Genomic DNA, 16,997 nt, shown 5'->3' with positions numbered 1-16,997 from the left:
TGTAGCCCAATAGCAGGCAACCATAACATTCCATCTCATATATCAACAGCTTTAGTGAAGGCCTCTCAATGATTGTACAGTAACATTACCATAGCACTATCCTGTGTTATTTTGTGTCTTTTTTGCCCATGCTACAACCTTTGTTTGGCTGGGACAGGTTAGATTTGACCGAGCATAAATTGAATCAAATCTCTCCTGTGCTTGTGCAAGCATGAGACCGGTGTCATCAGGAACAGTTAATGTTTTAACAGAAAGGAAGAAGTTTGTTTCTAATGACTGTCTGGAGACATTGGCAGCAAAGTTAATTAAACCGCCACTCCTCCGTGCAGAGTCTGCACGTTCTCCCTGTGTCTGTGTGGGATTCCTCCGAGTACTCTGGTTGCCTCCCACAGTCCGAAAGATGTGTTGGTTAGGTGCATTGGCCATGCTAAATTCTCCCTCAGTGTACCCGAACAGGCGCCGGAATATGGCGACTGGGGGATTTTCACAGTAATTTCATTGCAGTGTTAATGTAAGCCCACTTGTGACATTAATAAATAAACTTTAAACTTTTCATATAGGTGAAACAACCCCAGATATAGGGGCAACTGTAAGGAGGATAATAGATTATACTGTATTAAATGCAAATAAAAAAAGTATTCAGATACTTGCAACAAAATTTCCACAAGAACTTTAATACAATATCTAATTTAACAATTCATAGCAGAATTCTGCAGCAGAAAATCCAATGCAAGTCATTCTGATTATTTTCAATCTATTCTGTGAAACAATGCTTTACCTAGCTATTACTGTTCTTTAGGCTACATTTCAATGTAGTACAAAGTGCAAGAATTCTATTTTCTACTGCCACTAAATTAAACTCCCCCATTGTCAATTGAAAATGGGAAGTTTTTAAATACAAAACTCAAAATAATGCAAGTTCTCAATGAAGTGCTGAAGTATTTAAAGAGTGTTTTGACATATTAATTGAATAGCTCAGGATGCCACACCCAACATCCCAGGCTGCCGACAACTTATCTTGTTAAGTGTTTGGGGTGCTTAGCATTTATCCAAAAATAGTGAGGCTTCTATCAACATAGCAGAGGGGAGGAGGGTTCAGGGGATGGGAGGCCTAGAAATCTCGAGACCTAGGCATCAGAACCGTATAGTGACCTGGGTAAAGACAAGCAGAGTGGGACAGGAAGAGACAGAATTTAACAAAAAAGATCTCAGTTGTGATATAGGGCCCAATTTTACCAATCGGAGCCTGAGGGCGGGATCCGGGCGTAATACGGATCCGAGCCTGGAATCCTCTTCGCAGCGCGCCCATACATGTTTTGCCGGCTCCGGTCCGATTCCTCTGGGGAGGGGGGGGTGGGGGGAGGGGAGGGGGTGTGACCAATCATCCCCTGGGGGTGGGAGGAGAGGGGGTGTGACGTATCATCCTCTGTGGGAGGGGGGTGGGAGGGGAGGGGGTGTGACCGATCATCCCCTGGGGGGGGGGGGGGGGGGGGGGGGCGGTGGGAGGAGAGGGGGTGTGACGTATCATCCTCTGTGGGGGGGGCGCTGCCACTCTGCGGCCGATCGGTGGGGAGGGAGGGGGCAGGGGGTTCCGCTGCCACTCTGCGGCCGATCCCTCCTCCCCACCGGAGGAACGAATCCCTCCTCTCCCGGAGTGGCCGCATACTTCAAACACCACGAGTGTCATTATTCACCTCAGAATTCCGCGGAACCCTCTGCCCCCTCCCTCCCCACTGATCGGCCGCAGAGTGGCAGTGCCCCCCCCCCCCCCGCCCCCAGAGGATGATACGTCACACCTCCTCTCCTCCCACTCCCCCTCCCCCCCAGGGATGATCGGTCACACCCCTTCTCCTCCCAACCCCCCCTCCACAACCCCACCCCTCCCCCCCCCCCCCCCCCCCGCCCCCCAACGGGATGATCGGTCACACCCCCCTCCCCTCCCACCCTCCCCCCAGAGGATGAAACACCACACCCCCCCAGGGGATGATCGGTCATGCCCCCTCTCCTCCTACCGCCCCCCCCAGAGGATGATACATCACATCCCCTCTCCTCCCCCCCCCGGGGATGATCGGTCACACCCCCTCCCCTCCCACCCACCCCCCAGAAGATGAAACACCACACCCCCCCCGGGGATGATTGGTCACACCCCCTCCCCTCCCACCCCCCCCAGAGGATGATACGTCACACCCCCTCACCTCCTCCCACCCCCCGCCCCCCCTACCCCCTCCCCCTGCCCCCCCCCCCCCCCCCCCCCCGCCCCACACAGAGGAGGAGCTGGGTTAGAGAGCCGTTGCAGTCTCTGAACCCGCTCTTCGGAGGCTGCAGTGGCGACTTCGGATTTTATTCGGCAGGTCGATTAGAGCGCGGATCCGCATCAGACCAGAAGACGGTAAAGTGGGATTTGGCGGTAGAGTTGGGTGCGCAGTTCATTAAGTCGATTTAAATGTATGCAAATGCATTTAAATTGTCGGGCTGCCCGATTCGGGTGCGGGCCGGACCCGCGCCCGAATCGGGTGCCAGTAAAGCCGCAATCTGCTCGGAATTGGGTGCAAATCACGGTATAGGTCCGACGCCCGACTTTACCGCGATTTTGCGCCCGAAAACAGTAAAATCGGGCCCATATTCTGCAATTTAGGCACATCTAAAATTATGGTCATTTTCTTAGGTTCTTTGTGGAATGCATCTTTATCAACACATGGCCTAGAACTAGATAACTTATCGATGACTTGAAAAAATTGCACTTTTCTTTCTTCACACAGAGATTGTGCTTTGCTAGCTGTTTCAGTGTTTCTTTTATGTTCTGTAAATATTCCTCTTCATCTTTACCCGTGATTAAAATGTCGTCCAAATAACATTGAACATTGTTAAGGCCACTTCGGATTTGGTCCATTGATATTTGGAATAAGGCTGGCACTGAGGTTATTCTGAAAGGTCGGTGTTAATACCGGAGCAATCATTTATGAGTAACTATCATGAGCAGTGGTTGCATCTCAGTTGCCGCATTCATTTGGAGGTATGCTTGGACAAGTCTATCTTACTGAAATGTTTACCACCAGACAATCCAATGAATAAATTCTCAATTAATGGTAAGAGCAGATTTGTGTAGATTTGGGTGCTTTCTTGCATTTAGTTTTCTTCAAGATTTGAGAATTCTGTCTGGTCCAACATGCCTTGGTTATGGATCTTTCTTGCCACAATTACGACATTTATTTTCTCAATACCAACACTCCAGTGGAGAATGTCCCATTTACGCATACCTATGTCATGCTTGTGTGTTGAGAGATTTTCTTTTGTATTTCATCTTGTGTATTTTGGTGCCAGCTCTGACTTGAGAAGCTTCTTTAGTGGCCAATTCCAAGGACACTGCTACCTCAACAGCAAGTCTTAGTATTAAAGGGCTATCAGTGAGCAATTGTCTTTGAATTGCTTCACTTTGAAGTCCACAAACAAGTCTGTCTCGCAGAGTGTGTTCGAGGGTCGAACCAAACTCACAACTCTATGCTAGGTTCCATAGCTCTGTTGATGACATCTAAATCTCTCCACTATGATTAAAGGTTTTGGTGAAAAGTGTTCTTTAAGGTCTTAGTCAATACCTTGCAAGTTTTTGTACCAGGTTTAGCAGAATGGACACGACTTTGTAATAGAGTGAAGATTTTCATCACACTCAAAAAAGTTGCTACTTTAATTTAATCCGGTATCCTGTTTGCAGCAAGGTAATATGGAAAGCTCTCTGTATAAATACTCCATAATTCAGCATTCTCATCACTCTCTCAAAACCCCAAAACACCACCTCAACTCACTCCCTAAAACTCTCAACTGCTCACCAGCATTTGCTCCTTTCCTCTTTTATCCCGACCTTGAATCCAAAAGTTTAAATAATGGCTGGTCCACCCACCTGTGTTTCTCATGTGATGAACTTGAAATCGCTTGAGGCACGTAAAATGTTGGTCAGTTGGGGATTTCATCCCCTCAACAAGCAGCACAATTGTTGACAGGCATGTTGACGGGTGGCACGGTAGCACAGTGGTTAGCACTGCTGCCTCACAGCGCCAGGAACCTGGGTTCAATTCCAACCTTGGGTCACTGTCTGTGTGGAGTTTGCACATTCTCCCCGTGTCTGTATGGGTTTCCTCCGGGTGCTCCGGTTTCCTCCCACATTCTGAAAGACGTGCTGGTTAGGTGCAGTGACCTGAACAGGTGCCGGAGTGTGACAACTAGGGGAATTTCACAGGAACTTAATTGCAGTGTTAATGTAAGACTTACTTGTGACTAATAAATAAACATTACATTACATTACTTGCCGATCCTCACCTGTGCCTGCTGACTGAAATATCGTGCGAGCGCACAATGATATTGGGATAAGTACCCAATGTCATCTCATGCTATTTAATGCATTTTCGGGTCAGGCTCATGCCTGCCCAGCAGATGTAAAATTCTACCCTTGATTCCTCGGAGTTGTTAACAATTTAATAGTTATATTATCATGTTAGGCTGGTATTCTAATGTTAGGGCAATGCTTATTGGGAGATACCATTCAGCGAAATGTGTCAGCAATGTCCATTCTATTTCAGCAGATGATCTACATGATCTTCTTTTGCTTTACCGTTTCGTGTTCATTATCAGGACACAGAATAATGGTTTACTGCCTGCTTTGGAGGACAATCTCTAACTAGGTTTATTGAATAAAAATCACCAGCGCACTCTTTACTAGAAACGTTTCTAGAATTCTCAGCTGAAACATTTGTAAGTTGTGCCCCCAATTACATGAATTTGAGATAGAATTTAAAACAAAACAGAACTGTCTTGTCTTTAATTTACAGCTGAATAGATATCTTTGCCAGTTCTGCTTGCTGATGATAAAATACATTTCAGGCTTAAATAAATGTAAATATATCAAACTATGCCCATGACTATCAACATTGGGTAATGGCAGTTCCTTGTCAAGAATAAACCCAGCTGAAATATTTCCTTCTTTTTCAACCCTAGATTCTGAGACAGTGTGCATGAAGCTTTATTGTGTATCTTGCACCTTAGCTTTAAAACAGAGTTGTGAATCTGTATATTTCGCTCCCCCAAAGTGTGGTGGATGCTGGGACAGTGAGTAAATTCAAGGAGGAGTTGGACAGATTTTTAAGTGGTAATGGGTTATGGGGAGAAGGCAGGAAAATGGGGATGAGGAGCATATCAGCCATGGTCGAATGGCCTAATTCTGCTCCTATATCTTATGAACTTATGAACTTAGCTGGAACTGCTTGTTCACATAGGTGCCTGGAAATTCCTCAGGGATTCTCCTGGTGCACAATTCTCGGTGACATGGCAGAAAGGGATCAAAACAATTGTTTCTCCAGGGTTTTTGCTGATCCTCTGCCAATGTTAGATCATTAGATCAGGAGAATACTCCAGTAATGTTCCCAAAGGATGAATAGGGAATTAAAATCCTGCCATGGGTAGTCAGTGTTTTCACAAGTAGATGACTCAACAAAAATAAATTGAATACAGCATTTGTTTTAAAGTCGGACAATTAATTCCAGACTCGTTATCAACTGATGCACAAAATAAAGAGAAAATGCTTGTCCAAGCAGTTAAGTCAATTGCCTATTGACCTGTGAAGGAGCGACCTCTCAGGAGTTTGGCTTGATGTGTGGGACCTCTTTTTAGTCCTTTGGAAAATTGCTTTCCAAAATGTGACTGAAGTAATTTCTGAAAAGGTCTATTAGCAATAAATGATTAATAATTAAAAATGACTTGGTTCTTATTGCAGTTGGCCGAACAGACTAGAAACTGGATCATGAATCTCTCAAGCCAGGAGGATTCTATAAATTACATATTAATGAAAGCTCCTGTTTTTGAGATCTGCGACTTTAGTTATGATGAAACTGTAATTATAGAAAATGAGCAATGTCTTACTTCATTACTTATCCTGTGCGAGGGCTGCAGAATTGAACAAGAAGATAGGACTGTTATTAAAGTTGGTAATCTGAATGTCGAGAGAAGTTGATTTATTCATTCTTATTCCATGTGGAAGTTCCAAAATTCACCCTTAACTAGCTGTTTATGCACTGTAATGTACATCTAGCCAACACTTTTTACATCTCTCATGATCTGCAGTGTTTGCATCAATGTTCTCAGTTTTTAAAAAAATAATAATTTGGTCTCTGCGGCCAGAAATGCAAGGCATGAGAGACTGGGGCCTATGAAGTGTTTGATGTACTCAGCACAGGCCATTGTAGTGCGATACATGGAGGGAACTGAAAGCCCCTGCACAAAATAACTGGACAGCCTCCCCATAATAAGACAAAGTATCAAACCAGTGGGTGTGTTAAAGTGAAGGCACAGTGGAAGATAAATGTCTACACATCTCCATTTTACCTCGGCTTGCAATTTAGTCTCAAAAAGTATAAATACTCCATCACCATTGTTGTTCCCTTCCCTCTGCTATAAGTGCTGGTGCTCCTTAGGCAATAAACAATTCTTCATTGTATACTGACATCCATGTTATGGCTCCCTCCCCTGCCGGCACGACCACCAGGACTGTCAGTAAATGAAGTAAATCAGTTGACCTCTTTTAATCATACAAGATCAGCTCATTTGTATGTAAATGTAGAGAGTATCCATGGAGCAGAATTTTCCTATCTAATTAGTTACCTTCTTCCCTCATTATTCGTGTTCACATTGCATGTTTCTATCAGGTTTTAATTTGCTCCTTGATGACCATCCACCAAAAAAGAATTTGCGTTCATGCAAAATAGTTTTCCATCAGAATATGGTCACCTGGTCAGTTCCTCTGTAGAGAGTTTCTCAAGTACATACTCACAGTGGGGGCTGCACTCTTAATGCAGAGTAGATCAAAGAATCCAAGTTACGATTTTGTGTAGCCTTCATTCTCAATTCTGAGAGCGATTTCCCAGCTGGGAGAGTGGCATATTTCCATACAATATGATGCTCTCTATGAAGTAAAAGCAAGATAAAGGTTCCTCTATTTCTTGATATTGTTCTCACAAAGGGGGGTCAGCAAAAGACAAGTGGAAAGCTTTTTCTGGGAAAAGGCAGGGTTGATCCTCACATGCCACTTTTCCATGGTAACGCAAGGCCTTTCAACCGGCCGGCACCCCAAATGCACCCACGGCACAGATGCCTGTCAATCCTGTTCAACTAAAGGGGCTCCCCCTGAAATCAAACTTTATAGGCACCAATGGCAGAGGTCCTATAGCATGCACATGACATCACATGGCCAAGATACAGCCCTGTCACAGATTTCCAACCCTGTGTTTGTGTTGATCGTTTGACCCTGGAGGAATTGAACCCTGGAGGATTGAATCCTGGAGGAATTGAACCCTGGAGGATTGAACCCTGGAGGAATTCAGTTTTAACCTGGTGGATGAAAAATATTTTTAAATCCTTTTCAAATTCCTTTTACTTTTCCTTCCTACAGGGGAGCATATGAACAGGCAAATGATTCTAAAACTACTTCATCACCCCTAATGTTCTGTGTTTCTTTGGGAGTGTGATAAAGGAGATTGATAGGGGTAATTAGTGAATGTGGTATACTTTGGATTTCATTAGGACAGGAATTTCAGTAAGATCTTTGATGAAGTCTCTCTAGAGAGGTTGAGACTGAAAATAAAGAAAGTGATAATCAGTAAAAAAAATAACTCGAAACGGATACATAATTGATTGACCAATGGAAACCCAGGGGTTAGTGCAACAGTGACCATCATCAATCTGGGAGAATGTTACCAATGGGGTCTCCCAGGGGTCTGTTTGAGACTTCTTTTGTTTAATAACTTCATGCATGATCTGAAGTTAGAAGTCACGAGCACAACAGCTGAATTTATAGATTATACCAAGCTATTGAAGCTGGGAGACTCCAATGTTGACGAGGATTAGCTACAGGAGGATCTGAATATAGCTTGAGATTGGTTAGTCAGGTAGCAGGTGAAACTCAGTATAGAGAAACTCAAAATGCTTCATATGGAGACAAAATAATATAGGGAAAGAGTAATACTTAAATGGAAAGAAAATAACGAACATAGAAAATTGAAGAACTCTGGCAATAAATTGAAAGAAAGCTCAATTGCAATGAATAAAACAAACCAGTTATTGGCATATATTAAATATTCATATTAAGCTGAAATGGTGAGGTAACCCTGACACTTTATAGATCATTGATGTGACCACACTAAGGATACAGTGTACAGTTCTAGTCGCTTAAGTACAAATAATATATCGCAGCAATTGAAATGAAACAGAACAGGGATAGAGAGACTGAATTATGAAGGGCAATTATGTAAATTGGGCATACCATCACTGGAAAAGAGAAGGTAGAGAGATGATTGCTGTTTTTAGAATTCTAGATAATGTAGATCATGACAAGCTATTTCACCGCCTCACTTACATGGTGACTCAAAATTACTGCTGATGTTGTCAGAGTTAATGCCATGCCCTCATGTGAGCAGGTACATGTGGCACAAGGGACACATCTTAGCTGCCAGCCATTGGGGAAAGATCATGTGAGGGATGCCAGCAGCTGTTCCATCAGCCTCCTTTGTAAAGGCCTGAGCCCCTAAGTGAACCCCATTCTGCAATTCAGATAGAATCATATAGTGCAAAAGGAGGCCATTTGATCCATTGTGCACCTACCACAATCCCACCCAGGCCTTATCCCATTAACCCCATGCATTTACCCTAGCTAGTACCCCTGACACTAAGGGGCACTTTAGCATGGCCAATCCACCTAACCTGCACATCTTTAGGTTGTGGGAGGAAACCTGAGCACCCAGAGGAAACCCACACAGACACGGGGAAAATGTGCAAACTTCACACAGACAGTGACCCAAGTCAGGAATCGAATCCGGTTCCCTGGTGCTGTGAGGCAGCAGTGTTGGCCATTGTGCCACCATGCTGCCCTAATATTTGTTATGCCTAGTTTCACTCCACGTACCAATACTCTGCCAGACAGTGGATATGGGAAGTTTTTGTCTAATACTCTTGTCTAATGTTTGAGAAGTAATAAGCTGTATAAGCACATATATACCCAGCACTTCAATTAATCAGAAACAAATGTCTACCGCTAAACCAAAATGACGATGGAATAAAAGTTACCTGAATCTGTTTTCCTGTCCTTGAATCAATGAACATAATGTGCTGACAATTCCAGTGATTACATGTGATCATTTCTGCTTTCAGGTGGAGAACAAAGCAGAATTTGGACTACAGTTTTTTAATGATGTATGCACAAGCTAAAGGAGCTTTCTATTTACAGGTACAGTAACATCAGCATTATGTTACATAGTTTTTCTAGATAAGTCTGGTCTTCAAAAGAAATCAATTCCAAGACAAGATATCTAGTATTGTATGTTCCACTAATAAGTCAACTCATGGGAGATAAACACGAGAATTTAATAGCTTTCAAATGCAATAACTGCAGCTACTGGAAAATATCAGGTTATAATAACTGCAATGAAGGCCTTTAGTTTGAACCATCACATGAATCCGTTGTGTGCTTTGTTTCTTAATGGGAACAGTTTGATAAAACCCAAGGGGAGAGTGCAGGAAATAGAAATCATAAAGAAAACAAAAAGGTTACTTACTTCATATTTTAAAAAAAGATATTTCACCACTTCTCACAAAGGTTGGCATCAATTCTTTCAGCAAGTCAAATTGAATAGGTTGAATATGCATGATCAATTTTTTGCACTTTGCTTATTGAGCGAAGATTAAATTGTTAATTTTTGTTCAAGTATGTTCTCATCAGATGTCTTGTTGCACAATGAGTAGTGTCGCTGCCTCTGAGCCAGAGGTTCTGGATTCAAGTCCCACCGAGTCCCATCCCTGCATCCCATTCCCCAGCCTTTAGAATCAGGCCCTTTGACCCAGTCCCATCCTTTGGGCCTACTACCTCTACCCACCTAGAGACCCCTTATACTCATTTTCTGTCTGGATGCTTTCTTCTTTTGCTGGGACTGGGTGTAGTCCCAGCTGTGGCCACCACTCCCAGTGATGCTGCTGAGACAAGAGAGCTGCCAACCTATCAGGGATGGGGTGAACGTTTTGCCTCCAATAGGGTAATGCTCCACAGTGTTAATGGATGCGGGATGGCCATCAGGAGCTGAGAAGCAAGCTCTGCCAACTTGTTCAGTGACAGTGAGAAGCCCTGCCATCCAAAAACTCCTTCCTGAAGTCAGTCTTTTACCACGCAGCAACCGAGAACAGGCAAGTCTCACAGCTTTCAGAGTGCTGCTCTTTCATCAGGTGAGTGCTGGACTCACTTGATGAAGGAGCAGCATTCCAAAAGCTCGTGAATCCAAATAAACCTGTTGGACTTTAACCTGGTGGTGTGAGACTTCTTATTATGCCCACCCCAGTCCAACGCTGGCATCTCCACATCGAGAATAGGCAAGACAGAAAAGTGGTGTAAAGTAATGTGTGATTCTACTAAAGAGCTGAAACATCATATCTGAATATTTCCTCATGTGCCCATGTGCAGATATCTGGTCAACTATGAAACTTTTTTCTTTTCTTTCCTATTGCTCCTACATGGTGGAACTCGGTGACTTCAGCAGATGTAAAGGCAGGCTGCTCAGACCCACGCACTGAATGCTGAGATGCCCTTGGCTGATGACGTGTGTTTCGGCACTTTAGTGGACCAGTAAAAGAGTATCCCACTTCTACCAGTACAGGGCCAGACTCGGCCACTGAGAGAAGAGAAGCATAGAAACAGGATTAGGCCATTTGGTCCTTCAACCTGCTCCGCCATTCAACATGATCATGGCTAATCCTCTATCTCAACGCCATACTCCTGTGCTCCCTCCATATCCCTTGACACTACCAGAGTGTAGGAATCTATTTCCTTCTTAAATATATTCAGTGATTTGGCCTCCACAGCCTTCTGAGGTAGAGAATTCATAGGTTCACCACCCACTGAGTGAAGAAATTTCTCCTCATCTCAGTCGTAAATGGCCTACCCCACATCCTGAGACTGACCTGCTGCTCTAGACCTCCAGCCAGAGGAAATAATACCCCTGTATCCAATCTGTCAGAATTTTATACGTTTCAATTAGATCTCCTCTCATTCTTCTAAATTCCAGTGAATACAGGCCTTGTTGACCCACTCTCTCCTCATATGACAATCCTGACATCCCAGGAATCAGTCTGGTGAACCTTCGCTGCACCCCCTCAATGGTAAGTGCATCCTTTCTTAGATAAGGAGACCAAAACTCCAGGTGTGGTCTCACCAAGGCCCTATACAGCTGCAGTAAGACACTCTTGCTCCTGTACTCAAGTGCTCATGCAATGAAGGCCAAAGCCCTTTTGCAATGAAGGCCAAGAGGCAGCACACTGACCGAGTGTGTAGGAGAGAGGTCAATCAATGGGTGAGAAGAGGAAACGTTTTGGGTAGAGTTCTTGGTTCTGTGCCCTCTTTCTGTTTAATCCTTCTCAGCCACAATTTACTGCTAGAACTCTGCAGGAGGACACGTTGATGCAGATCAGTGACATGCTACAAGGCCATGGTTAAGGTATCTGTCGTCCTATTTAAGGTGGCAAGTGTATGTTGACATCTAAAATCTGCACAGCCGTGAGCAAGGCTGGTATGGAATCATTTGATTCCTGTGAATAATGATCTACTCTATCTATGTATGTAGACGCTGTTAAAATGTCCTGCAACATCACCCACTCATTCTTGAGGCTCCTCCATTCATTCTGTAATCACAGGCAGTGTGTTTGGTAGTCCTGTCAGCACACCACACATTCTCCGTGTTGCGGATCACTGAATCTACTTAACATTGACAGCTCCCAGGGAACAGCATCTGGATCCAGCTGAACGGAATCTGGAAAGGTCTGTTCCCTCTGGCATTAGCTCGCGACTGATGTCCCTGCCACTACCATCTGCTCTTGCTCACTTGTGAATGTGGTTCACCAGGTGAAAACCCAACCATCTGTCTAACTGAACCAAAGTGTGAGTGTCTGACCTGCTGGTGCATAATTAAAATTAGTCCTGTGGCAGTGCCCCTTCAGAAGAAATCCACTCCTCGGAGAATTCATTGTCCGTGATGTCCAGTGAGTGCTGCTGTGCACATGTGAAGTCCTGTCAGATAGAAAATAGATAAATTAATACTGGCAAAGTCAGAATGTTGCAACTTATCATTATGAAGATGATCCTTTTTCACTCACTGTTGAAATAAAATCAAGAATTGCACTCTCTACTGCCATGGCGGGAAGAGCTGCCTGATTAGTAGCATGTATTTATCTAATAGATACGGTGCATTTGGTAAATTAATGGTTATGGAGAGTCACCCTGACATTTCATTGGCCTCTTTCTAGTTCATTTATTGACGTGAGTCAACGTTTGCTGGTTTTCTGGATAAGCGTGCACAGACCTTTTATGATTATCAGCTGAATGTCCAGCTAATAAGCAGAAAATGGGAATAAATCTATCTAATATCCTCCTGTTACCATGCCAACAGCTAACTGCTCTCCGATGAAGGCTGCCAAAGCAACATCCTGGATCTTTTCAGTTCTTAGTTTCTCTATTTGAAATTTTGGCAGATACAGAACATTTTGACCAGATCACCTTTGCAAAACCAGTCAAAAATATCCTCTCTGTGGAAGTGACCATATATTTGTGGCACTGTTTCAACTCCTCTGGCTTGCAATTTATTACTGATAACTCACTTTAATATTCCACACTGGGTGTTCTGAAATTGTACAATTTCCAGTGAATCTCATCTGATATAGTTCACTTGTCAGATCACATGCTAATGTTATCAGTTTGGTAGTGTGCAAAGTGACCTCGGTATCTCCATTCTATCCAGCAGGCCGCTGGCTTGATGTTGTCAGACACTCTTCTGAAAGTACGGCACTGCTCCTTTTCACTCTCTTATTGAATAACATCAGCCAGAATTTTCCATGATTCCTGCAGGCACCTCGCAGTTCTGGCTCAGCATCAAATTGCATGTGATTTCACTGGGAGGAGTTCCCAGCACAAGATTACGCTAAGCGCACACCCACCATCAATTAAAGAGCCTAATACAGCAATTAAAGGGCCAATTGACTACAGTTTTGGGATTTTCATTTTTACGTTTGACATACAGGCGGAACAGGCAGACAGGAATTACATTCTAGATCCAGGGCAGGATTTAAGGACCAGAAGGAACACTATCTGTGCAGAGTCTGCACATTCTTCCCGAGTCTGCATAGGTTTCCTCTGGGTGCTCCAGTCTCCTTCCATAGTCCAGAGAGGTGTGGGTTAGGTTGATTGGCCATAGTAAAGTGTCCCTTAGTGTCAGGGGGACAAGCAGGATAAATATGTGGGGTTATGGTGATAAGGGCTGGGTGGGATTGTGGTCGGTGCAGGCCAAGTGGGCCAAATGGCCTCCTTCTGCACTATAAGGATTCTATGATTCTATGAGGTGTGAGGAGGTAGGAGTTTAAAATTGAGATATGAGTCTGTGCATTACTCATTATTTAGTGAAGCATTCTGTTGACTGCCATTAGTTAAGGAAGCTTAAATTATTGCAGAGGCTTTTTGCAGACAGGTCTCATCATAACTCAGGTCAGACCTCTGCAGGCAGAAGGTTTGAAATGGACAGTGTTTATCCTGCTGGAGGGACTTCCTTGGATGAGGAGGAGAGGGCACAAAGGGAGAAGAGGACAGTTGGCTCTAGACAGCGCAATAGAGTCTGCTCTCCAGACCGGGAGGTACAACCTGAAGATGTTGAAGGCCAGCAAGTGTTGCAAGGGAGTAGGGGCAGGAGAAGGCATCAATATCCTCCTGGAAGATTCTACAGGTTGAGTTCCAGTGCTGAAGAACTTTCCACCGCTCAAGGGAAACAGTAACCTCAATAGGTGACATGATAGGCCCTGAGATAGCTTCAAACTATGTGTCATGGAGTCATGGGGCGGAATTTTACAAAAAAAATTCAAAGTGCCAAACTAGTGAGAAAATAGAAGAGTTTCAGACTCGTTTTAGGGGAGTTTGAAAATGCAATCTTATAGCAGCATCATGGTGAATCTCCTCTGCACCCTCTATAATACAATCATGTCCTTCCTGCAATGCGGTGACCAAAACTGCACACAGTATTCTAGCTGTGGCCTAACAAACGTTATATGCATCATAGCCTTCCTGCTCTTATATTCTATGCCAGTATCCCATATGCATCCTTAACCACCTTATCTCCCTGTCCTGCTGCCTTCAGGAATCTTTGGACATGCATTCCAAGGTCCCACTGGTTCTCTGTACTTCATAGTGTCCTACCATTCATTGTGTGCTCCCTTGCGTGTTTCCTTGCCTTGTTAGTCCCCAAAAAAAGGAACCACCTCATACTTTTCAGGGTTAAATTCTATTTGCTACTGTTCTGCCCATCTGATCAATCCATCTATATCGTCCTGTAACCTAAGGCTTTCCTCCTTGCTATTTACCACACCACTAATTTTCATGTTATTTTGAATTTGCTGATCATATCTCCCATATTCGCGTCTAGATCATTAATGTACCCTACAGACAGCAAGGGGACCCAGCACCAATTCCTGTGATACACCACTGGACAAAGGCTTCCAGTCACAAAAAACAACCTTCGACCATTACCCTCTGCCTCTTGCCACTAAGCCAATTTAGGATCTAATTTGCCAAATTGCCAATGAGCTCTTACCTTCTTGATCAGTTTCCCATGTGGGACCTTGTCAAAAGCCTTGCTGAAGTCCATGTAGACTACACCAACTGCACGGCCCTCATCCACATACCTAGTCACATCCTCAAAACAATTTGCGAGATATGAGCTCCCCCTGAAATAATCTCCCTGCTGTTATATACTATGCCTCGGGATAATGAAGACAAGTATCCCATATGCCTTCTTAACCACCTTATCCACCTGTCCTGTTGCCTTCAGGGATCTATAGATATGCACTCCAAGGTTCCCTCTGCGCATCCCACCATTCCCTGGCATTCGGTCTCCTTGGAAGTCCAACTGCATTACCCTTGTCGACACCCTTTGCACTCAATCCTATTGGAATCTCACTCAATCGAGTCAGTGGCAATATGATTCACCCTCGATGACCAATCTGTGTCGGCTTTCCCTAATTAGGCACCCCGAAAAAAATAGAAGAAAAACTCAAGAGAGTTAGCTGAGGAAAAATCTATTGCCCTCCTGCCAAGATGACCACCCCATCTGGTTGAAGAAAAGAGCACTAAAGGTAACAGTTGTCCTTATTTTTTATGCCTGGGGTCTAAGGAGGTTCTTTGCAGAGTATCACAGTCCACAACGCACAGCTGTATCAAACTTGTGACAGATATACTGTTCAGAAGGGTCAACACCTTTATTCATTACAAGACAGATGAGGCAGCCAGGCAGGGCGATGCTGAGGATTCGCAGCTATTGTAGGCTTTCCAGGGAGTCAAGAAGTCATTAATTGCACACACGTGCTCATCAAAAAGTTTATTTATTAGTCACAAATTGGCTTATGTTAACACTACAATGAGGTTACTGTGAAAACCCTGGAGTCGCCACACTCCAGCACCTGTTCGGGTACACTGAGGGAGAATTTAGCATGGCCAATGCACCTAACCAGCACATCTTTGGACTGTGGGAGGAAACCGGAGCACCCGGAGGAAACCCACGCAGACACGGGGAGAACGTGCAAACTCCACACAGACAGTGGCCCAAACCAGGAATCAAACCCGGGTCCCTGGCACTGTGAGGCAGCAGTGCTAACTGTGCCATCCCCCTGCAGAAGAGCCTGGTGCCTTTGTAAATCAAAAGGGGTTCCACAACCACCTAGTGTGCAATCACCAATACGAGATCCTATAGCTACTGAGAGCTATCATGATTCATATAGTGGTGATTTCAAACAAACCTGTTGGACTATAACCTGGTGTCGTGTGACCTCTCATCGTGATTCATATATTATATGTCGCTTGTAGGTGCCAAGGCTGTTCATAGCCCCAGCCAACTTGGATGGCTGGCTGCTGGAGGACAAAAGATATCCTCTTAAAGGGTGGTTAATAACACCATAATGGTCACAGAACGTGCATATTTAGAGCTTCAGTTTTCTAATCCAGCATTTGAAGAGGGGCCAATTGGCAAAGGCACCTGAGGGCTGCCAATATTTTGTAGCTGTGCCATAGCAAGATTTACAAAGCAGGCAGCTTAAAGTAAAGCCAGGATTTGATGGGGGAAGAGAAGTGGACAGTACATCTCACCATGGCTAATAGAGCTCTTTCACTGATGCTGTGGATAATAGGATTGCTCCACTTTCTCAGTTTTTTGTTTTCAGTTGAGGACAATGAAAAGAAGGAACAGCGCTCATTTCAGGCAGGAAATGACCTCTCAGCCTCCTGCCACCACAAGTTACAACTCATCCTAACTCCAACAATCAATGCCGCTATCCAAAGTTCAACATTCCTATTATCCTTATTACCCCGTCCTTAGCAAGATCCAATGACTTCCCATCCCTGTGCTCAGCTTGCAATCCATAGACAGTGGTCTATTCCTCCACTATTGGCAACTGTCCTTCCAATTAACATGTCCTTGCTGCAAATCCCTCACCAAATCTCTCCACCTTGTTGCTCCCATCCTAGCCTTCAAAAGTCTCCTATAACACAACTCTATTATTGTGCTCTCAGCTCCAAACTCTAACTCCTCTGGTGTTACTTTAGATTTCCAACATCTGCAGTGTTTTGCTTTTTGCTTTTAATCTAACTCCTCTGCCTCTTTTTCCCCTTATTCCATTCAGTGTTCACTCTGCTCTATAAAGTGCTTTCAAATGATGCTTTGGCAATGATTAACCAATGGGGCATGCCTGCTGGTTGCCCATACCCTCAACAAAGAGTTAACCATAATTTTGAGATACCACCACCCCAACCACCTCCCCCCCCGCTCCCCCCCCCCCCACCCCCACCCCCCCCCCCCCCACCCCCACCACCGTGCCAAACCCCAGTCTCATATACATTAGAACGAGAATCGGCAGGACACTATTAGATTCAGTGACCAATATTTGACCTC

General features: G+C 44.4%; 1 protein-coding gene across 3 annotated transcripts in view; it reads left to right on the top strand.

Annotated features, from left to right (window-relative positions):
* The window catches only part of LOC144492533 (alpha-1,3-mannosyl-glycoprotein 4-beta-N-acetylglucosaminyltransferase B-like), a 243,124-nt gene that overhangs the window by 176,697 nt on the left and 49,430 nt on the right, over nt 1-16,997 (top strand). For all 3 annotated transcript variants that reach the window (XM_078210655.1, XM_078210648.1, XM_078210664.1), the window contains exon 7: nt 9,187-9,262. In XM_078210655.1, coding sequence (XP_078066781.1) covers nt 9,187-9,262 — 76 coding nt within the window. The remainder of the gene's footprint in view (nt 1-9,186; nt 9,263-16,997) is intronic.

Source organism: Mustelus asterias, chromosome 1, assembly GCF_964213995.1.
Source record: "Mustelus asterias chromosome 1, sMusAst1.hap1.1, whole genome shotgun sequence".
Classification (NCBI taxonomy): Eukaryota; Metazoa; Chordata; class Chondrichthyes; order Carcharhiniformes; family Triakidae; genus Mustelus; species Mustelus asterias.
The sequence above is the reverse complement of the archived record's forward strand: the minus strand, read 5'-3'. Positions and strand labels throughout refer to the sequence as shown.